This window comes from Tinamus guttatus, unplaced genomic scaffold, assembly GCF_059628265.1.
Source record: "Tinamus guttatus ecotype Peru unplaced genomic scaffold, ASM5962826v1 Tinamus_guttatus_pri_ptg000920l, whole genome shotgun sequence".
NCBI lineage: Eukaryota > Metazoa > Chordata > Aves > Tinamiformes > Tinamidae > Tinamus > Tinamus guttatus.
In genome coordinates, this window is record NW_028289454.1 from 1 (window position 1) to 23,247 (window position 23,247).

Genomic DNA, 23,247 nt, shown 5'->3' on the forward strand with positions numbered 1-23,247 from the left:
CGGGGTGGGGGTTCGGGACCCCCCCGGTTCGGGACCCCCCCCGCGCGGCAGCGCGATGGATGATTCGGGCGTGATCCGGCGGCGGCAGCTGCAGGTACCGGGCGGCCGGGACCGGGGCGAGAGGGGTCGGTACCGGGGGCAGGTCTCGGCTCGGGGGATAGAAGGTTCGGGACCGGGGCGGGGGGGATCCTATGGGTCTGATACTGGGCGGGGGTGGTCGGTACCAGGGGTCCGTTATGGGCAGCGTTGCGGGGGGGGCTGGGGTTGCACATATGGGGATCCGGGGGGGGGGGGCGCTATTGGCGGGGGGGGGGCTGAGCCCCCCCCCTCATCCAGGGGAGCGAGCCCGAAGCCGCGACCTGCCCCCGCGCTGACCCCCCCCCCGAAATCCCACAGAAGGATCTGCCGCTTCCGCGGAAAAGCAGCAGGTGAGACCCCCACCCCCCCCCCCCCCGGCACGCGTGACAGGCGACACGCGGGTGCGGGGGAGGCCCTGGGACCCCCCTATTGCCCCTCCTGCCCCCCCATTGCATCATCCGACCCCCCCATAACCTCCTCATTGCAGCCCCCGTCGAAGCCCCGCGCCCCCCCCACTGCAGCCCCTCAGGCCCCGCCCCTCAGGCCCCGCCCCCAGCCCCGCCCCTGCCGCTGCAGCCGCCGCTCCCCCCCCCCCGGCCCCCTCCTCGGAGCCGGAGCCGCCGCCGCCCGCGCCGGGCCCCGGTGTCCCCGTGTCCCCATCCCGGTGTCGCTGTGTCCGTGTGTCCGGCCCGGCCCATGTCCCTCCTCCCGGCGACACCATGTTCCGCCGCACCAAGAGGTACCGCCGCCCCGCGACCCCCCCTCCCCGACATCCCCGCCGGGACCCCCCACCCAGCTCCGCACCCCCCATCCTCCATCGCTGCATCCAGCCCCTCCGCTGACCCCCTCCCCAGCAATCCAAGACCCCCTCCCATCCATCCCACGCATTCCAGGCCTCCTCCCAAACCCGCCTGCACCCCTTCCTGCATCCTATCGCGCCCCCCGCCTTCCCTGCATCCCTCCGTCATCCCCTTCATCCTCCCGTTATCCCTCCATCCCTCGCTGCGTCCATCCCTGCGTCCATCCCTGCGTCCATCCGTCCATCTCTCCCTCCCTCCATTCCTCTGTCCATCCCTCCATCCCTCCATCCCTCCATCCCTCCCTCCGCAGCTCCGTGCCCACCCCCCGGTGCGGGGTTCGGGGGGCCGAGACCTCCCCGGGGGCACCCGCGTGTGGGGGGGGGCGGGGGCAGAGCCCGGGCTGTGTTTGGGTGTCCGTGGGGGGAGGGGGGGGCGGTTTCATGCCCCGCCCCCCGCCCAGCTTGGGCGTCTCCCGGAGGTCAATATTGCCCCCCCGCCCCCAGCTGCAGGGACCTGCAGGGCGTGACGTCACGCATCTCAACCCCCCCCGCCCCTTCTGCCCAGGCCCCGCCCCCAGCGGCCCTCAGTAGGGCTCAGAGTGAACAGCCGGGTTGTGCGACAGGCGGGTCCGGCGGGGGGGGGGGAGTGATGGGGGAGAGGGAGGGGCCCGGACGCCTGGGCCCCTATCGCCTCCCCGCCGCCCCCCCCCAGCTGCCGCACGAGCAACCGGAAGAGCCTGATCCTGACGAGCACCTCCCCCACCCTCCCGCGCCCGCACTCGCCCCTGCCCGGGCACCTCGGTGAGGAGCGACCCCCCCGCGGCCCCCCCGGGTCCCCAAATACCCCCCCCGGGTCCCCAAATCTCCCCCCACGGTCCCCAAATCCCCCTGGAAACCCCTCAGCTTCTGCCCCCCCCCCCGGGGGTTCTCCCCAGACTCCCCCCCAGGAGCCCCGGGGACCCCCCCCGGCCTCTCAGACCCCCCCCCAGAATCCCTGGGACACCCCCCACCCGCCTGGAGACCCATAAGGACCCAGAGGGACCCACAACCCCCGTGGGACCGTCCGGAGCCCCCCAGAGCCAGCGACCCCCCCGGGATACTCTGGATTCCCAGGACCCGCCCCCGGTGCCATCCCCCCCGCGAGGCCCCTGTGACCCCCCAGCACCCACAGGGACCCCCCCCCGCAGCCCCCTCGTCCTTCCCTTACGGATCCCAGTGCGGGGGGTCCATGCGGTGCTGCCCCCCACGCGTGTCCCACGCGTGTCCCCCCCGTGTCCCCCGCTCCGCAGGCAGCAGCCCCCTGGACAGTCCCCGCAACTTCTCGCCCAGCGCTCCCGCCCACTTCAACTTCGCCTCCTCCCGCCGGTGGGGGGGCCCTGGCGTTCGGGGGGGGGGGCGGCGTTCGGGGGGGGCCCCGACGTTCAGGGGGGCCCAGGTGTCCGGGGGGGGGGCCCAGGTGTCCGAGAGGAGGGGGGCGGGCAGGTGTAGGGGGTGGGCAATAGTCTGTGGAGGCCCCAAATGTCCTGTGGAGGGGCCCAGGCGTCCGGGGCGGGGAGGGGGTGGCAGCATCTCAGGGAGGACCCACATGTAGAGAGGGGACCTGGGTGTCCAGGGACACCTGGTGTTTTGTGGGGGGGACGCCCAGATGTCGGCGGGGGCGGGGAGGGTGTTCGCGGTCTGGGAGGGGCCCAGGTGTCCGGGACTCCCGTGTTGGGGGGGGGCGGGGGTGGGACCCCCATGCCTGGGGGAGGGGCGGCCGTGCGGGGAGCGGGGCAGGCGGACGGCGGGGGCAGAGGGGTTGTTGTGGGAGGGGGTGCCCGGACGCTTGGGCCCCTGATGCTCCCCAACAGGCCCGATGGGCGCCGCTGGTCGCTGGCATCGCTGCCCTCCTCTGGATATGGCACCAACACCCCCAGCTCCACCGTGTCCGTGAGTGACACTGTGACTCTGGGGACATGGGTGACACCGTGGGTGACGCCGCGGGGTGGTGGGTGACGCCGCGGGGTGGTGGGTGACACTGTGGGTGATGCTCCTGGGCAGTGGGTGATGCTTGTAGGGACATGGTGACAGTGCAGGTGACACCATAGGGACAGGGGTGATACCGGAATGTCCCTGCAGCCCTTGTGCTCATCCCAGGAGCAGCTCCAACAGCTGCCCGAGGGGCGGCGGGTGATGCCACAGGGTGAGGGGGTGACCCTGTGGGTGACACTGCAGGGCGGGTGGTGACATCGTAGGTGACGCTGCAGTGTCCCCATGGGGCGCAATCCTGGTGGTCCTCCCCACAATGGCTGCACCAGGGCGGGTGCCCTGTGGCTGACACCGCAGGGCGGGTGGTGACATGGTAGGTGACACTGCAGTGTCCCCTGAAATGGCTGCATCAGAGGAGGTGCCAGTGGTGGGTGACAGCGTGGGGACCTCCCAGCGGGAGCCGGGTGCCGCGGTGGTGACGTGTGACCGCGGTGTCCCCGCAGTCGTCCTGCTCGTCCCAGGAGCGGCTGCACCAGCTGCCGGCCCAGCCCACCCCCGAGCAGCTCCGCTTCCTCTCCCGCCACTTTGGCAGCTCCGAGAGCCTCGCGGAGGATGAGGGCGCCCGCGCCAGGTCCCGGCCCCGCTCCCGCAGCCTCAGGTGGGGATGGCGGGGACACTGGGGAAATGGGGGACGTTTGGGACACTGGGGACACCAGGAACATTGGGGACACCAGGATGACCAGGGGGCATGGGGACATTGAAGACCCTGAGGACACCATGGACAGCAGGGAGCACGGGGCCGCCAGGCAGCTTGGGGCCACCAAGGGGCATGGGGACATCAGAAACCTTGGGGCCACCAAGAAGCACAGGGACACTATAGATAATGGGGCCACCCAGGAGCATGAGGACACCAGAGCCACCAAGGGGGCATGGGGCCACTGAGAGGAATAGGGCCACCAAGGGGCATGGGGGGGCACCAGGACAGCCTGGGTCACCAGTGGCAGCCAGGAGCATGAGGGACACTTGGGAGCTCGGGGACACCATGGGTTGGTGGCCCTATGGGTGGCCCGTCCCCACACGCTGTCCCCCAGCCCTGGGCGGTCGCCCTCGTCCTATGACAACGAGATCGTCATGATGAACCACGTCTACAAGGAGCGATTCCCCAAGGTGGGGACCGGGAGGGCTCTAGGGGGGGCTCTGGGGGTCCTGGGAAGCTCTGGGGGGGCTATGGGGAACTTGGGGGGGGAAATCCGGAGTTCCTAGGGGGGCTTTTGGCTCCTGGGGGTGTATAGGGGTCCTGGAGGGGAATCTGGGGGTCGGAGGGGGGTTGTTGGGTCCTGGGGCGCTTGGGGGGGGGGTGTCTGTTGGCTCCAGAGGGGGCTATGGGGGCTGGGGGGCCGGTGAGGGTCCTGGGGGGCTATGGGGGGTCTTGGGGGAGCTCTGCGTCCTAGGGGGTTATTGCATCCAGGGGGCTATGGGGCTCCTGGGTGGGGGGGCTCCTGGGAGTCCAGTGGGGGCTGTGGGGGAATCTCCCCATGTGGGGCAGTGGCGGGGGGTGGGGGGACCCACGGGTGGCCGTGTGGGCCATGGGGCTGCAGCTGCCCGGACGCCTGGGCCCGCTCCCGCACCGACGAGCTGCCCGGGGCGGGGGGCGCAGGCCACGGCGCAGATGGAGGAGCGGCTGCAGGAGTTCGTGCGGGGCTGCGGGCCCGGGGGGCACCCGCTGGCCGACGGCGCCCTCAGCTTCATCCAGCACCAACTGGCCGAGCTGGCGCGCGACTGCCTGGCCAAGGCGCGCGACGGCCTCATCACCTCGCGCTACTTCTGTGAGCTGCAGGAGAACATGGAGCGGCTGCTGCAGGACGTGAGCATGGGACCCCCCGCGGCCGCCGCCCCGGCGCCCTATGGCACCCAAGGCAGCCTCTGGGAGGCAATGGGAATCAACGGGAGCCAATGGGAGCTCCCAAGACCCCCCTGAGACTCAACAGGACCCAGTGGGACTCAATGAGAGCCCGCAAGAACCCCTGGGACGCAACAGGACCCCATAGTACCCAATGGGACCCCATGGAAGTCCCCAAAATCCCCTGGTACCCAATGGGAGCCAGTGGGAGCACCTGAGACCCAACAGGACCCAAATAGACCCAAGGGGATCCAATAGGAGCCAACAGGATCCCATTGAACCCAAGGGGAGCCCATGGGATCCAACAGGAGCCAATAGGTACACCCAGCACCCCATTAAACCCAACACAATTCAACGGGAGTGCCCAAGGCCCCATGGCACCCAATAGGACACAATAGGAACCCCAGGAACCCTATGGGACCCAACAAGACCCAATGGAGCCTCCAGGACCTTATAGGACCCATCAGAACCCAATGGGAGGCTTCAAGACCGAATAGGGCCCAACCGGACTCACTGAGACCCAACAGGAGTGCCCAGGACTCAAGAAGACCCAACAGGACCAAGTGGGACTCCTAAGGACCCGATTGGACCCAAAATGACCCAGTGGGACCAATCAGGACCCCATGAGGACCCATTGGGACCCACTGGGACCCACAAGGCACCCAGAAGACCCTGGAGGACCCAATAGGGCTCCCTCAGGAGCAGACAGGACCCCCCCCCGGCAACATGCCTGTTCCCCCCCAGGCCTATGAGCGCTCCGAGTCCCACGAGGTGGCCTTCATCACCCAGCTGGTCAAGAAGCTGCTCATCATCATCTCCCGCCCGGCCCGGCTCCTCGAGTGCCTGGTGAGCAGGGGGGCCCAGGCGTCCGGTCGGGGTGGGGGCAGGGGGAAGAGGGAGGGGCAGGGATCCAGGGAGGCCCAAACATCCGGCGGGGGGGCAGGCCTGTGGGGGGGGTGGGGGGGGGGGGGTCACGTGACCCAGGTGTGTGTGGGGGTACCCAGCTCATTTGGGGGGGCCAGGTATCCTGTTCCCCTCCCCCTCCTAGCATCCTTCCCCTCCCCCCCCCCCCCGCTGGTTGCACAATCCCTGTTGGCCAATCAGATGGGGTCCCCACAGTCACCCTGACAACAGCCTGGCCAATCCCTGGCCTCAGCCAATGGGGCGCCAGGGATGGTGCTGGAGATGCTGTTGCCACGGTGACAGCCATGTTGTCAGGGTGACCTCATGGTGGGGACCAGGGACAAAGGCGGGAGGGGATGAGTGTGCACGTGTGATTGTGCACACGCGTGTGCATCCGTGATGATGCGTGTGCATCTGTGATGATGCGTGTGCACACGCGTGTGCATCTGTGATGATGCGTGTGCACACGCGTGTGCATCCGTGATGATGCGTGTGCACACCAGACCATGCACATACATGTGCACAAATAACCATGTACATGTGCCAGCGCACACACGATGATGCACATGCGTGTGCAGATACGGTCACGCACATACATGTGCAGACATCACCATTCACACACAATGATGCACTTACACACGTAAAAGCACACGCGAGGCCGTGCACACACATCCCCGTGTCGTGCTGCGTGCAGGAGTTCGACCCAGCCGAGTTCTACCAGCTGCTGGCGGCGGCCGAGGGCCAAGCGCGCGCGGGGCTGCTCAAGAGCGACATCCCCCGCTACATCATCGCGCAGCTGGGGCTGGCGCGCGACCCCTTCCCCGGTACCACGAGGCGAACGCGCGTGGCGGAGGGTGCACGCGTGAGGGGAGGCGCATGGTGTCGTGCACGGCCTGCAATTAGGGCGTGGGGTTGCATGCGGTGCACGTGGGTTGAAGAGGTTGCGTGGGGGAGTGTTGCACGGAGTGCGCACACGTGTGGGGTGCACACGCATGGTGGGGGGGGTTGCATGGGGCCCACACATGTGGGTGAGGTTACGTGGGGTGCACACGCGTGTGTGGGGGGGGTTTGCATGAGGTGCACACGCGTGTGGGGCTGGTGCATCACGCGTGACACCCCTGTCCCCTCCTCCCAAGACGTGGTGCGGCTCGAGGAGCCCGACAGCGGCGGATCCAACACGCCCGACACCGAGGAGGGGGCTGAGGTGGGTGCGTGACGTCACGTGACGTCGTGTGATATCACATGACATCATGTGACATCTGTGCCCCCCACCCTGGCCAGGGCCGTGGCGCTGTCCCCAGGGCCAAGAAGCCGCCAGGCGAAAGTGACTTCGAGACCATCAAACTCATCAGCAACGGGGCCTACGGGTGAGCGGCCCGGACGCCTGGGCCCGCAGGGCGGTGCGGGGGGCACTGGGGGTGACCCGGACGCCTGGGCCCGCAGGGCCGTGTACCTGGTGCGGCACCGCGAGACGCGCCAGCGCTTCGCCATGAAGAAGATCAACAAGCAGAACCTGCTGCTGCGCAACCAGGTGCAGCAGGCGTTCGTGGAGCGCGACATCCTCACGTTCGCCGAGAACCCCTTCGTCGTCAGCATGTTCTGCTCCTTCGAGACCCGCCGCTACCTCTGCATGGTCATGGAGTACGTCGAAGGTGGGACGGGCGCTCCCCGTTGTGCAAGGGGGACATCCTATTGCGATAGGAGGGCATCATGTTGTGACGAGGGGCTTCACATTGTGACGGGGGGGGGCTTCCTGTTGTGATAGGAGGGCTTCATGTCATGACAGGAGCCTTTGTGTCACAACAGAAGGGCTTCATGTCACTACAGGGGGCTTCCCATTGCGATGGGGGGGCTTCATGTCACGAGCGGGGGGGGCGTTATGTCGTGACAGGGGCTTCATGTGGCAACGGGGAACATCATGACGGCGGGGGGGGGGGGCTTTGTATCGTGACAGACGGGATTCCTATCATGGAAGGGCGTGTGATATATTGTCATGGTAGGGCTTTGTGTCACAACAGAAGGGCCTTATATCGTGACAGGAGGGCTTTTATATAGCAACCGGAAGCACTTGTAGCGTGACAGGAGGGCTCTATGTCACGACGGGAAGCCCTTATGTTGGTGTCGCGATGAGCGGCTCATCCTGCCGTGACGCGGTGCGGGAGCGGGGGGTCCTTGTCGCGACGGTCCCTGTGCCGCGCAGGCGGCGACTGCGCGACGCTGCTCAAGCACATCGGGGCGCTGCCCGTGGAGCTGGCCCGGCTCTACTTCGCCGAGACCGTCCTGGCCCTCGAGTACCTGCACAACTACGGCATCGTGCACCGCGACCTCAAGCCCGACAAGTGCGCCGGGACACCGTGGTCGCTGCGTGGGGGTCCCTTGGGTGCATGGGGGTCCCTCTGGGGCCACCTGGACACTGGGATCCCGGGGGGGGGGGGTGTATGGGAGGGGTTCCTGGTGCACGTGGCTTCCCGGGGCGGGGGGGGGGGTGGTTGCATGTCCCTTGGATCCCTGTGGTAGGGGGTGCATGTTGGGATCCCCAATGTCCCCCTGTCCTTGTGTCCCTGATGTGCCCATGTTCCTGTTGTGCACATGTCCCCACATCCCCGGGGTTCCTGGTGTCCCCGCTGTCCCCATGTCCTCGCTGTCCCCGCAGCCTCCTCATCACCTCGCTGGGTCATGTGAAGCTCACGGACTTCGGCCTCTCCAAGATGGGGCTCATGAGCCTCACGACCAACCTGTACGAGGGCCACATGGAGAAGGACGCGCGCGAGTTCCGCGACAAGCAGGTGGGCGGGGCCTATGGGGGCGGGGCCTATGGGGGCGGGGGCTACAGGATGGGGCATCAGGATCAACCTCTAGGAGGCGCCCCTAGAGGAGGAGGAGGTGACAAGTAGGTGGGCGTGGCTACAGAGCGGGAGTGGCGTCACGGGGCGGGGCCTCGGGGTGGGCACAGGGCGGGGCCAAGGCATGGGCAGGGCCTCCCTCTTGGGATCCCCCTGGGGGGGTGGGAGGGCGTGTCTCACAGTAGGTGTGGCTCTGAGGGGGCGTGTCCCGCGGTGGGTGTGTCCCCCTGAGGGGCGTGGCTATGGGCGTGTCCCGCGGGGGAAGGCCCTAAGGATGGGCCCGGCCCCCAGGTGTGTGGCACCCCCGAGTACATCGCGCCCGAGGTGATCCTGCGCCAGGGCTACGGGAAGCCCGTGGACTGGTGGGCCATGGGCATCGTCCTCTACGAGTTCCTCGTGGGCTGCGTGCCCTTCTTCGGCGACACCCCTGAGGAGCTCTTCGGGCAGGTCATCTCCGGTACGCGGGGACATGGCGACACCCCAAGGAGCTCTTCGGGCAGCTCATCTCTGAAACTGGGACATAGAGATGGGACACGGGAACACAGGGATATGGGGATAGGGACACGGGGATGGAGACACCCCTGAGGACCTCTTCAGGAAGGTCATCTTTGGTATGGGGACGCATGGGGGCACAGGGACATGGGGATAGGGACATGGGGATACCCACAAGGAGCTCTTCGGGCAGGTCATCTCTGCTACGGGGACATGATGTGGTAGTGGTGACGCCGCCGTGTCCCCTGTGTCCCCAGATGAGATCCTGTGGCCGGAGGGGGACGAGGCGCTGCCCCCCGATGCCCAGCACCTCATCTCCTGCCTGCTGCAGCCCGACCCCCTGCTGCGCCTGGGCGCCGGTGAGGACACACGGGGACACCGGGGACACCGCTGGGGACGCCCCCTGGACCACCCTGAAATACCCCTGGGGAGCCTAAACCTGCCCCTGGGGAGCCCAAAGCACCCCCAGGGATCCCAAGCACCCCTGGGGACCCATGGGGACACACCTGTGACCACCTCAAAACATCCCCAGGGACCCCAACCCACCCTGGGGACCCCTACATCCCCCAGAGACCCATGGGGATACCCTGAAACACCCCTGAGAACCCCAAAACACCCCCGTGAGCTTCTGGGGGGCAGAAGCTGCCTGAATCAGCCCTAGGGACCCCAAACCACCCTGGGGACACTTGGGGACATTTCCCTGGGGACTTCAGAACAGCTCTGGGACCCCCTGGGATGCCCCTGAAACACTGCCAGGGACCCCAGCCCCCCAGCCCAGGAAACCCTGGGGACTCTTTGGGCCCCCCCAAAACAGCCCCAGGAGCTGGGGACACCTTAGGGACCCCAAAACAGCCTCTGGGACCCCCCTCCCAGAACACACGGGACCCCCCAAGATGTTCCTGAAACACCCTGGGACCCCCTGGGGCCCCCGTTCACATGAGCTCCTGTGTTCCCCCCATGTCCCCTTGTGTCCCCCCCATGACCCACTGTGTCCCCATATCCCTCATCTCCCTCCATGCCCCCCATGTCCCCTGGGCTCTCACATGTCCCCCCATGTCCCCCCATACTCTGTATCCTCCCATGTTCTGCCTGTCCCCCCATGTCCTACATGGTCCCTGTGTCCCCAATGTCCCTCACGTGCTTTTGTATCCTCCTGTGTCCCCTGTGTTTCCCTGTATCCCCCACGTCCTTCCATGTCCCTTGTGTCCCCTGTGTTTTCCCTGCATCTCTGTGTGTCGCTGTATCCCCCCCTGCCCTCGTGTCCCCATGTCCCCCATGTTCTCCTCATGTCCCCTGTGTCCCTCATGCACTCCGTGCCCTGGTGTCCCCCGTGTCCCCGCGCAGGGGGGGCGCAGGAGGTCAAGCTCCACAGCTTCTTCGCAGCGCTCGACTGGTCGGGGCTGCTGCGCCAGAAGGCCGAGTTCATCCCGCACCTCGAGTCCGAGGAGGATACGAGCTACTTTGACAGCAAGTGCCCCCCCCCGGACCGCCGGGACCCCCCCGGACTGCCCGGGATCAGCCGGGACCCCCGATATCCCCAGGAACCCCCAGGAACATCCGGGACCCCTCTGGGACCCCCCCGGGATACCCCCAGGACCCACCTGCGACCGCCCAGGATCGGCCAGGACCCCACAGGGACCCCCAGGAACCTCTGAGATTCCCCCAGGGACCTCCAGGACCCCTTGGGAACCTCCAGGACCCCCCAGGAACCTCTGGGACCCCCCCAGAGTCTCCCCATGGTTCTGTACCCCCCCAGCGCCCCCCCAGGACCCCCACTGGGTCTGTGCCCCCTCCCCCCGCCAAGGACCCGTCCGGGTCTGCCCCTCTCCTGGCCCCCTAACTGCCCCCCCCCCGCAGCGCGCTCGGACCGGTACCAGCACGTGGCCTCGTACGAGGAGGACGACACGGAGGAGGAGCCCGTGGAGATCCGGCAGTTCTCGTCCTGCTCGCCCCGCTTCAGCAAGGTGCGTGTGGCCGCGGGCCCTGCGCTCCCCGCCAGCCCCCCGATCCCCACGCGGTCCCTGCGCTCCCCATGCATTCCCGGTGGTCGCTGAGCGCTCCCTGTGGTCACTGCAATTCCCACGCAAGCCGCACCATTCCTGCGCTCCCTGCAACCCCGCAGCCTCTTCCCATACACACGCCGTGTGTGCTCCATACACACCCCATGTGTGCCCTGTGTGAGCTCTGCGAGCACCCGTTCAAACTCCATGCGAGTCCCGGGAGCTCCGTGCACGCCCTGCGCACACTCTGTGTGTGCTCCATGGGCATCCTGTGCGAGTCCCATGCAAGCTCTGCACACACCCCGTGCACGCTCTGTGCCTGCTCCACGCACACCCTGCACACCCTGTGCGTGCTCTCTGCCTGCTCCATGCACACCCTGTGCACACTCTGTGCCTGCTCCATGCACACCCTGTGCACACCCTGTGCACGCTCTGTGCCTGCTCCACGCACACCCTGTGCACACCCTGTGCGTGCTCTCTGCCTGCTCCATGCACACCCCGTGCACACTCTGTGCCTGCTCCACACACACCCTGTGCGTGCTCTCTGCCTGCTCCATGCACACCCCGTGCACGCTCTGTGCCTGCTCCACGCACACCCTGTGCACACCCCATGCGTGCTCTGTGCCTGCTCCATGCACACTCCTTGCACGCCCCATGCACACTCCATGCACGCGCACCCCATGCACGTCGCATGCCCGCTCTGTGTGCTCTGTGCATGCTGCATGCACACTCCTTGCATGCTCCGTGCACACACCATGCACACGCCTCATGCACATTCCACGCACACTCCGTGTACACTCGGTGCACGCTCCATGCACACTCCGTGCACGCTCCCCACGTGCTCTGCAGGTCTACAGCAGCATGGAGCAGCTGGTGCAGCAGGAGCCCAAGGCGCCGGGCAGGACGCGGGTGCAGGATGAGCGGGGCTGGCGCACGGCGTCCCCTGAGCTGTGAGTGCCCGGACGCCAGGGCCCCTGCATGCGTGGGGTGGGGGACCCAGCTGGGGGAGGGGGAGCAGATGGGGACCCCCCTCCCAGACGCCTGGGCCCCTCAGGGAGGTTGGCGAGGGGGGGGGGTCTTTCCCGGATGCCTGGGCCCCTGATGGGGGGAGGGGGGTAGATGGAGGCCCATCTTGAACTCCTGGGCCCCTGGGGGGAAGAGGAGCGGATGGGATGGGGGACGGCCCTTCCCGGACGCCTGGGCCCCCAGGCGGGGCACAGACCCAGACTCCTGGCCCCGCAGGAAACGGGCATCGGGCACGGAGGCCGGGAGGGCAGAGGGCGAAGGCAGCCCCCCCCTGGGCGCCCGGCGCCGCTTCTCGGCACTGCTGGAGCCGGGGCGCAGCGGGGCCGCCCCCCCGGAGGAGCGCGCGGGCCCCCCGCGTGCCGGGGATGCCCCCGAAGATCACGGTCAGTCCCACATGCCTGGAGCCCCGGGGGAGGGTGACACGAGTGTCCCCTGGTGCCTGGGTCCCTGGGGCAGTTGCAGGGGTGTCCCTGGATGCCTGGCTCCCTTGGCAGAGGAGCAGGGCTGTCCCCGGATGCCTGGGCCCCTGGGGGGGTGACACGAGTATCCCCCGGTGCCTGGATCCCTGTTGAGGGGGCAGGGGTGTTCCCGGATGCCTGGGCCCCTGGGGGGGGCGTGGGGATGATGTGAGTGTCCCCCAATGCCTGGGGCCCTGGGGGGCTGCGGTTGATGGAGATGTCCCTGGACACCGGGGCCCCTGGTGGGAGGTGGCAGGGATGTCCCTGGACACCGGGGCCCTGGTGGGTGGGTGGGGGGGGGGGTGATGCGAGCGCCCCGGACGCCGGGGCCCCTTCGGGTGCCACCCTGGCCGTGCCCGCAGGCGAGCGGGGCCCGCGGGCACCGGAGGCTCTGGGCAGGTCGGAGCCAGGACTGCGGCGTCCGCGGCCCCCCGGGCCCCCTGCGCTGGCCCCCGATGTGGCTGGGGACAAGCGGGGCCCCCGCGGCCCCCCCAAGGTTACCAAGTCAGCCTCAGCCACCGCCCTCTCCGTCATCATCCCCAGTGGTGGGTGACTTTGCCCCAAAATGCCCCTTGGGAACCCCAAATACCCTTTGGGACCCCCAAAATCCCATCTGGGACCCCAGAATCTGCCCCTGGGCCCCCAAGTTCCATCCTGGGTCCCCAAATGAACCCTGGGAACTCCCAAATATCCTCAGGGACTCAAAGACCATCTGTGGGACCCCAAATTCCTGCTGGGATCCCTAAATCCAGCTCTGCCCTCCCAACCCCTGGGCCCTCGAGGGTGGCTCCGGGCTCCTCTCCCCGCACAGGCGGTTCCTGGTCCCGGGGCTCCTTGGCGAGGGGCGGGTCCCGAGTGCCTGGGCCCCTGGAGGAGGGTCCTGGACCCCTGGGGGTCCCATGGAGGGATCCTGTGTGTGGGGCGGTCCCCAGACACCTGGGCCCATAGGGTGGTTCCTGGTCCCGGGGTCCCATGGTGGGAGCGGTGGTGGGTGCCGGGTGCCTTGGCAGTTCCTGGCTGGGGGGGAGGGTTCCCCCGGACGCCTGGGCCCACACGGAGCCATCGTGTGCGCAGGGGACGGCGGGGGCGGCTCCCCGCTGGCATCGCCCATGTCGCCGCGGTCGCTGTCATCGGGGCCGTCGTCGCGGGACTCGTCCCCGAGCCGGGAGCTGGCGCCGGCCGTGGGCGCCCCCCGTGCGCCTGTCGCCATCGAGCGCGCGGGCAGGAAGTGCGGGTTCACCCTGCGCGCCATCCGGGTGTACCTGGGGGACAGCCACCTGTACAGCGTGCAGCACCTCGTCTGGGTAGGGGACACGGGGGGACACGGGGACATGGGGGACAGCCACCTGTACAGCGTGCAGCACCTCGTCTGGGTAGGGGACATGGGGGGACACGGGGACATGGAGGGGACATGGGGGACAGCCACCTGTACAGCGTGCAGCACCTCATCTGGGTAGGGGATGGGGACATGGGGACAGGGCAGGGACATGGGTGACAGACACCTGTACAGTGCACGGCACCTCGTCTGGGTCAGCAGGACAAGACACACGGGACACAGAGGGACCTGGAGGGAGATGTGACAGGATTTGGGGGCAGGGACATTGGTGACAGTGACATCAACAGTGTGCACCGTGCTGCTAGGAACATGGAGGACACAGGGGACCATAGGGACACATGGACGGGGCTGTGTGACAGGACATGGGGGTGGGGACAGTAACACTACCTACACATGCACCAGATCTTTGGGGGCTGTGGGGCATGGGGGGACACCAGGACATGGGCGAGGGGACGTGGGCGGACCCGAGGTCTTGGGGACACAGGTGGGAACATGTGTGGGTGTCACCGCAAGGTGATGCGGGTGAGTGTCACCGCGGGGCGGTGTCACCATGAGGTGGTGTCACCACGGGGGAGGTGACACGATGCGGTGTCCCCATCCTGGTGGTCACGCGGGTGCTGGCAGCATGTGGAGGAGGGCGGCCCAGCGCATGAGGCCGGGCTCTGTGCGGGCGACCTCATCACCCACGTGAACGGGGAGCCCGTGCACGGGCTGGTGCACACGGAGGTCGTGGAGCTCATCCTCAAGGTGGGACCCGTGGGGCCCCTTGGGTGCTGCCAGGAGCCACTGGGTGGTTGTGGGTGTCCTTGGGCAGTGATGGGCGCTGTTGGGAGGTGGTGGGTGTCATTGAGCTGCGGTGGGTGCTGTTGAGTGATGATGGGTGCCGTTGGGTGGTCATGGCTGCTGTTGGGTGGTGGTGGGTGCCATTGTACTGTGGTGGTTGCCATGGGATAGTCGTGGGTGCCGCTGGGTGGTGATGGGCACTGTTGGCTGGTGTTGGGTGCCAACGGGTACTGCTGGGCAACATAGGGCACTCTTGGGTGCTACTGGGCACTGTTGGGTGCCCTTGGGCAACACTGGGTGCGGTTGAGTGGCATTGGGTGCTATGGGATGCCATTGGTGGTGTTGGGCACTGCTGGGTGCCATGGGGTGGTGTTGGGCACTGCTGGATGCTGTTGGGTGCCATTGGATGCTGTGTAGTTTGGGGTATTGGCTGTCACTGTTGGGTGTCATTGGGCACCGTTAGGCGCCATTGGGTGCTGCTGGGTGCCGTTGGTCGCCCTTGGGTGACACGTGGCCGTGGGCAGAGCGGGACGCGGGTGCTGGTGACGACGACGCCCTTTGAGAACACGTCAATCCGCGTGGGCCCCGCGCGCCGCGGGCCCGGCCCCGCCAAGATGGCGCGAAGGAACCGCCGCGCCGGAGCCAAGGAGGGGCAGGAGCGGTGCGGGGGCGGAGCCATGGGAGCGGGGCGGGACTTCGAGGGAGGAGCCACGGGAAGGGGGTGGGGATTCAGATGAGAGGGAGGAGCTGTAGAAACAGGGGTGGGGCTCAGGGAGAGTGGGAGGGGCCATAGTAACAACAGAGCCATGGCAACGGGGGTGAGGCTTCAACAAGAGGGAGGAGCCATGGCAACGGGCACCATGGCAACAGGGCGGGGCTTCAGGACGGTGAGGTGTGCCATGGAAACAGGGCTGCGTGTGGTGGGAGGAGCCATGGCAACGAGGGAGGAGCTTGGGGAGGGTGGGTGGTGCCATGGCAACGGGGCTGCGGGTGGCAGGAGGAGCCATAGCAACGAGGGCGGGGCTTGGGGAGGGTGGGAGGTGCGGCGGCGAGCGGAGGGGCGGCCCCGGTGTGCGTTGAGGCCCCGGTGTGCGTTGAGGCCCCGGTGTCACCGTCCGCGCGGTCCCGCAGGCGCCGCAGCTCCCTGTTCCGGCACCTGGCGCGGCAGGCGTCGCTGCTGCACACGAGCCGCTCGCTGTCCTCGCTCAGCCGCTCGCTCTCGTCCAGCGACAGCCTGCCCGGCTCGCCCACGCACGCGCGGGCCGTGCGTTCGCCCACGCAGCCGCCCCGTGCCACCGACGCCGGTAGCACCTCCTGCGGGAATGGGAGGACGGGGGCCATGGGAACGGCGGATATGGCTGTGGGAACAGGAGGATGGGGGCAACAGGGGGATGTGGCAACGGGAAGGGCGTGGAAATGGGAGCGGGAGGCCATGGGAATGAGGACCGAGGGGCCATGGCAACGGGGTGACAGAAGCCATGGCAACGGGAAGCTATGGCAACAGGAAGGGCCATGGGAATGGGGAGGGAGGAGCCATGGGAACAGGGCAGAGCCTCAGGAGCCCCACAGGCCCCTCCTAGCAACAGGCCCCTAGCAACGAGGCCTAGCGCGCTACTTGGAGCCTGCAGGGCACCGCAGGCCCCAACCTGACATGTCTGCCCCATCACCGTCCCTGTGCCTGTCCCCGTACCCCCACCGCAGGTGCCTCCCTGTCGCCGTCATCAAGCTCGCCATGCTCGAGTGCACCGCCGTCGCCGGCGCCGCCGGGCCCGCACCTGCGGCCCAGCTCGCTGCACGGGCTGTCGCCCAAGCTGCAGCGGCAGTACCGCGCGGCGCGCTGCAAGTCGGCGGGCAGCATCCCTCTGTCGCCGCTGGCGCACACGCCGTCGCCACCCGCCGCCTCGCCGCCTGCCCGTGCCGCCAAGCTGCTCGCCAAGGGCGCCGAGTCGCCGCGCGCCGCGCGCAAGGCCACTGGGCCGCCCCCGGCGGACGGGGACAGTCCTGCGGCAGCGGCGGTGACTGTCACGGTGACAGCGGCGGCAGCGGCTGCTGCGGTGGCGCGGGGGCCGCCCAAGGCGCTGAGCCCGGTGCAGGAGCACGAGCAGGGGCGGCGCGGCGAGCTCGACGGGGCTGCAGCGGTGCCGCTGCTCGTGGAGCCGCCTCGTGCGCCAACCAGGCCATGAGGACGCCGGTGCGGCCAGCTGTGCGGCCGGCTGTACATCCGACTGTGCGCCCAACTGTGTGTCTGGCTGTACATCCGACTGTGCAGCCAATTGTGCATCCAGCTGTGTGTCTGACTGTCTGTGTGTCACCCCCCCCCCCACCCTGTGCTGAGGTCACCGCGATGGCATTCGGGTAGCAGCAACATGATGGTGGCGACGTCGTGGCAACAGTGTCATGGTGGTGATGTCACAGCAGTGACGTCATGGCAATGATGTCATGACAACAGTGTTGTGAGGAAGATGTAGCAGCAGTGATGTCATGGTGGTGATGTCACAACAACCATATCATGGTAGCAATGTCACAGCCATCATGGTGGCAATGTCATGATAATGGTATCGCAGTAGTGATTTCACAGCAGTGACGTCAGAACAGCAACACCTCAGCGGTGATGTCACAGCAGTGACATCATGGTAGCAGTGTCGTGACCACCATGTTGTGGTAGTGATATCACAGCAGTGTCATGGCAGTGATGTCACAGCGGCATTGTCATGACAACAACATCATAGTAGCCATGTCACAGCAGTGACGTCATGACAGTGACGTCATGGCAGTGATGTCAGAAATACAGTATCACAGAGGCAACGTTACAGCGATGATGTCATGGCGATGTCACGGCACTGACATCACAGCAGCGATGTTACAATGAAAATGCCATGTCAGCAATGTCACAGCAATGATGTCATAGTGGTGGCATCATGGCGGCAATGTCACAATGACAGTATCACAGCAGCAAAGTCACAGTGATGATGTCACAGCAGACATATCACAACATCATTGTCACAGGGACTGTATTAAGGGACTTGCACTGACGTCACGTGACACGGTGATGACCGCTGCTGCTGTGACTGCAGGGAGCCATGATGAGGTCACAGCTCTGGACGATGATGTCACCACTCGCTGACGGGGGGATGATGTCACAACTGTGGTCTTACTGGGAGTGGGGGGAGTATGTGGCACTACTGACGTCACCGAGGGTGGAGTGTTGATGTCACAGCTATGATGTCATTAATGATGATGATGCCACCACTCCTGTCTTTCTCGTGAAGGGGCTGAGGTGGGGGTTGTCACATGAGGGCGGGGTGGTGACATCACAGCTATGCTGTTACTAGAGGGTGGGTGGAGGACTGGGTACAGGAGGCTGCACAGACTCCACACGGAACTCTGAGCCTCCCAGCCCTTGCTATGGTGGTCTGGGATCTTCCCAGCCTCCTCTACGGGGATCTGTGTGCCTCCCAGCCTCCTCTATTGGGGACTGGGAGCCTCCCGGCCTCCACTATGGGGGCCTCTGAGCCTCCCACCCTTCATTATGGGGGTCTGGGAGTCTCCCAGCCTGCGATATGGGGACCTGGAGCCTCTTGATCTCCTGTATGGAGGCCTCTGAGCCTCCAGGATTCCTCTAAAGGGGCCTCTGAGCCTCCCGGTCTCTGATATGGGGGCGTCTGAGCCTCTCCTATGGTGGGCTGGGAGCCTCCCGGCCTCTGTTATGGGAGGTCTCTGAGCCTCCCAGCCTCCTCTATGGGGGCCTCTGAGCCTCCTGGACTCTGATATGGGGTCTGGCCCCCTCTTTAGGGGATTCTGAGCCTCTCCTATGAGGGCCTGGAGACTCCCGGTCTCTGCTATGGGGGCCTCTGAGCCTCCTGGCCTCTCATATGGGGGCCTCTGAGCCTCCTGGACTCTAATATGGGCTACTGAGAGCCTCCTGGTCTCCGCTATGGGGGCCTCCAAGCCTCTCTATGGGGGGCCTGGAGCCTCCTGGTCTCCCATATGGGTGGCCTGGAGCCTCCCGACCTCCTCTATGGAGACCTGGAGCTTCTCCTATGGGGGGCTGGGAGCCTCCCGGCCTCCAATATGGGGCCCTAGAGTGGGAGGCTGCGCATGCGCAGAGCATCGGGAGCGCTCACTGCTGCCATCCCGTGTCCGAAAATCGGTACTGCAACGGGGAGGGGGAGGCTGCGCATGCGCAGAACGTCGGGAGGGCTCACTGCTGCCATCCCGTGTCCGAAAATCGGTACTGCAACGGGGAGGAACGGGGAGGGGGTGGCCGTACCGATTTTCGGACACGGGATGGCAGTAGTGAGCCCTCCCGACGCTGCGCGCATGAGCAGTCTCCTCCTTCCTATTGCAGTACCGATTTTCGGACACGGGATGGCAGCAGTGAGCGCTCCCGACGCTCTGCGCATGCGCAGCCTCCCCCTCCCCGTTGCAGTACCGATTTTCGGACACGGGATGGCAGCAGTGAGCGCTCCCGACGTTCTACGCATGCTCCCCTAGAGCTCCCCTAGGGCCCCCTATAGCCCCCATAGGACCACCTAGAGCTCCCCTAGGGCCCCCTATAACCACCATAGGACCCCATATAGTCCCCATAGGATGCCCTATAGCCCCCATAGGGCCCCCTAGAGCTCCCCTAGGACCCCCTACAGCTCCCATAGGACCCCCTATAGCTCCCATAGGGCTCCCTAGAGCTCCATGGGACGCCCTAGAGCTCCCCTAGGGCCCCCTATAACCACCATAGGACACCCTAGAGCTCCTATAAATCCCCCAGAGCACCCATAGGATCCCCTGGAGATCCCCTAGGACCCCCCAGAGCTCCCCTAGGACCCCCTATAAGCCCCAAAGGACCCCCTAGAGCCCCCATAGGAACCCCTAGAGCTCCTATAGACCTCCTAAACCTCCTCTATGACCCTCTATAGTCCCCATAGGATGCCCTAGAGCTCCCATAGGGCCACCTATAACCACCATAGGACCCACTATAGCCCCCATAGGGCCCCCTGGAGCTCCCCTAGGACCACCAGAGCTCCCCTAGAAACCCTATAGACCCCATAGGGCCCCCTAGAGCTCCCCAGGACCCCCTAGAGCTCCCCTAGGAACCCCTAGAGCCCCCATAGGACCCCCTAGAGACCCCACAGGACCCCCTATAACCCCGATAGGGCCCCCTAGAACTCCCATAGGACCCCCTACAGCTCTAGGAACACCTAGAGCTCCTATAGCCCCCCTAGAGCTTCTATAAGATCCCCTATAGTCCCCATAGGATGCCCTAGAGCTCCCATAGGGCCACCTATAACCACCATAGGACCCCTAAGAGCCCCCATAGGGCCCCCAGAGCTCCCCTAGGACCCCCAGAGCGCCACTAGGAGCCCCTATAGCCCCCATAGGACCACCTAGAGCTCCCCTAGGGCCCCCTATAACCACCATAGGATGCCCTATAGCCCCTATAGGGCCCCCTAGAGTTCCCCTAGGACCCCCTACAGCCCCCATTGGGCCCCTAGAGCTCCCCTAGGGCCCCCTATAACCACCATAGGACCCCATATAGGCCCCATAGGACCCCGTAGAGCTCCTATAGCCCCCCTAGAGCTCCTATAGGACCCCCTATAGTCCCCATAGGATGCCCTATAGCCCCCATAGGGCCCCCTAGAGGTCCCATAGGACCACCAGAGCTCCCCTAGGACCCCCTATAGGTCCCATAGGGCCCCCTAGAGCTCCATGGGACGCCCTAGAGCTCCCCTAGGGCCCCCTATAACCACCATGGGATCCCATATAGCCCCCATAGCTACCCCTAGAGCTCCTATAACTCCCCCAGAGCCCCCATAGGACCCCCTAGTGCCCCCATAGGATGCCCTAGAGCTCCCTTAGTGTCCCCTTTAACCACCATAGGACCTCCTATAGCCCCCACAGGGTCCCCTAGAGCTCCCATAGGACCCTCTATGGCCCCCATAGGACCCCCTAGAGCTCCTATAGGATCCCCTATAGTCCCCATAGGATGCCCGAGAGCTCCCCTAGGGCCCCCTATAACCACCATAGGACCTTCTATAGCCCCCATAGGACACCCTAAAGCTCCTATAATTCCCCAGAGCCCCCATAGGACCCCCTAGAGTCCTATGGAGTCCTAGTCCTAGGGAGGAGGGCAACGCGCCGCCATTGGCGGAGCCGTCACTGGGAGCAACGCGCCGTCATTGGCGGAGCCGTCACTCGGAGCAACGTGCCGCCATTGGCGGAGCCGTCACTCGGGGCAACGCGCCGCCATTGGCGGAGCCGTCGCTCGGGGCAACGCGCCCCCATTGGCGGAGCCGTCACTCGGGGCAACGCGCCCCCATTGGCGGAGCCGTCGCTGGGGGCAACGCGCCGCCATTGGCGGAGCCGTCGCTCGGAGCAACGCGCTGCCATTGGCGGAGCCGTCGCTAGGGCCAACGCGCCGCCATTGGCGGAGCCGTCACTCCGGGCAACGCGCCGCCATTGGCGGAGCCGTCGCTCGGGGCAACGCGCCGCCATTGGCGGAGCCATCACTAGGGGCAACGCGCCGCCATTGGCGGAGCCGTCACTCAGGGCAATGCGCGCCATTGGCGGAGCCGTCGCCGGGGGCAACGCGCGGCGGAAGGGGCGGGTCGCCGGAAGCGGAAGCTGAGGGCGCAGGCGGCGGCAGCGATGGTGGCGCCTCCCGGTCACGGGGACGGGGTTGGTGTCACCCACGGAGGGACATTGGGGTAACGGGGGGGGCTGGTGTCATCCCCAGAGGGACATTGGGGTAACGGGGGGGGCTGGTGTCACCCGCAGGGGGACATTGGGGTAACGGGGGGGGTTGGTGTCACCCACAGGGGGACATTGGGACCCCCCCGTGCCCCAGCGCAGACCATGGAGCTGGGGCTGTAGCTGCCGGGTAGGAAACCGGGATCCGGGGGGGGGGGGTTGGTGGGGGGGGGGGGAGATAATGCGGGGGCTTAATGAGGGGGTTAATGAAAGGGCCCGCTAATGAGCGAGGGTTAATGGGGGGGTTAATGAAGGGGCTCGTTAATGGGGGGGGGGGTTAAGGAGGCAGTTAACAAAGGGGCTCGTTAAGGCCCCCTCGTTAACCCCCCTCACCGCAGGCGGCGCCCTGGAGCCCCTGCGGGAGCAGCCGGGGCTGCAGCGGCTCCTGGGGGGCTCAGCGGGGCCCTGGGCAGCGACGGGATGAGCCGGGGACACAGGGGGGCGATGGGGACATGGGGGGGCGATGGGGACATGGGGGGACACGGGGATCCGGGGGGGAATAGGAGGAACGTGGGGGCTCTGGGGGCCGCGCAGGGACACGGGGCCGTTGGGTCCCTGGGGCCGCGCTGGCCCGTCCCCCCGCAGGCTGCCGCGGGGCTGCGAGAGCCTCTGGGGCTGCTGCAGGAGGCGGCGCGGGAGCCGCCGGCGCACGGGGACGCCGGGAGGGGCACCGCATGTCCCCGGGTGTCCCCTGTGTCACCTGCGTGTCCCTCCGTGTGTCCCTGTGTCACCTGCGTGTCCCTGTGTGTCCCCTGCATGTCTCTCCGTGTGTCCCTGTGTACCCCCTATGTGTCCTCTGTGTCACTTGTGTCCCCCGTGTGTCCCCTGCGTGTCCCCATGTGTCACCTGCGTGTCCCCTGTGTCACCTGCGTGTCCCTCCGTGTGTCCCATGTGTCCCCGTGTGTCCCCTGCATGTCCCTCTGTGTGTCCCCGTGTGTCCTTCCATGTCCCCCCGTGTTCCTCCGTGTCCCCCGCATATCCCCCGTGTCCCCCAGTGTTCCCTCCATGTCCCCCTATGTCCCCCCATGTCTCCCGTGTCCCACCATGTCCCCCCATGTCCCCAGTGTCCCCCCATGTCTCCCGTGTCCCTCATGTCCCTCCATGTCCCCCTGTAGGAGGTCGGCCGGAGTCAGGACGCCCCCTCGATGGCAGTTAAAGGATCCTGCTCGTTTATTAGCTCACATGCAGCACGTTTATATGATTGTGGCAGTTAGTGACGTCACTGCGCAGGCTCCTGATTGGCTGACAATGATGTAACCGAGACCCTTCCAGCCCCCCTGGCTTGTTCAGCTTCTCCTTTCAGTTCAGCAGCTCTTTTATTCGCTCTGGCCTTGGCCTGCTTCCTTATCCCCTAGCCAGCGTTCCCGTTGTGCTTCCACTGCGACCTGAAAGCCGGGATTGAGCAGCCCTGCTGGGCAGCCCTGGCCGCGGCTCTCTGCCCATTCCTCTCTAACTGCCCCTTTTTCCTTTTGCAGCAGCCAGGCCTGATTGGGAGCAGAGAATCCCTCGCAGCGGACGCCGCTTCCCGGCTCCTGGATCCTCCGTCCGGCCGCAGCGACCCAGGATCTCCCACCTGTCGCAGCAACTTTCCTGCCGTTTGGTCCCCTGCCGTCGGGTCCCAACGTTCCCGCCGTCGGGTCCCTGTTCGGGCGCCGGCTGTTGGCCCAGCGCAGGATAACTGCACGGCCTTTCCGGGAGCCGAGCCGGATCGCAGGACACGGACTCAACGTGAGGTCAGGTCTCGCTCCGGTTGTTACCGACGTGCGCGGATATTGATCCCTACAAGCAGCTGAGGGGTTTCCAGGCTCGTTCTGATTGGTTGCCAGGAGCTTTGCTAGGTCCCGACCGCACAGGCTCTTCTCAGCTCTGCAGATCCTCAGCACAGCATTTCCCTACAGCCCCCCGTATCGGAGGCCG

At 66.5% G+C, this 23,247-nt stretch overlaps 1 protein-coding gene across 1 annotated transcript; it reads left to right on the top strand.

Annotated features, from left to right (window-relative positions):
• Positions 1-29: 29 nt before the first annotated feature.
• Positions 30-16,769, top strand: MAST1 (microtubule associated serine/threonine kinase 1). Its single transcript, XM_088538016.1, has 27 exons — positions 30-94; positions 397-428; positions 1,590-1,678; positions 2,167-2,242; positions 2,728-2,806; positions 3,349-3,503; positions 3,937-4,012; positions 4,503-4,709; positions 5,490-5,591; positions 6,343-6,472; positions 6,785-6,852; positions 6,930-7,015; positions 7,092-7,300; positions 7,849-7,987; positions 8,302-8,434; positions 8,783-8,948; positions 9,241-9,342; positions 10,328-10,450; positions 10,841-10,947; positions 11,833-11,933; positions 12,226-12,321; positions 12,780-13,012; positions 13,542-13,771; positions 14,428-14,550; positions 15,111-15,247; positions 15,718-15,854; positions 16,288-16,769. The coding sequence occupies exons 1-27, from the start codon at positions 56-58 to the stop codon at positions 16,767-16,769; spliced, it is 3,657 nt and encodes a 1,218-aa protein (XP_088394142.1). The 5' UTR covers positions 30-55.
• Positions 16,770-23,247: the final 6,478 nt, after the last annotated feature.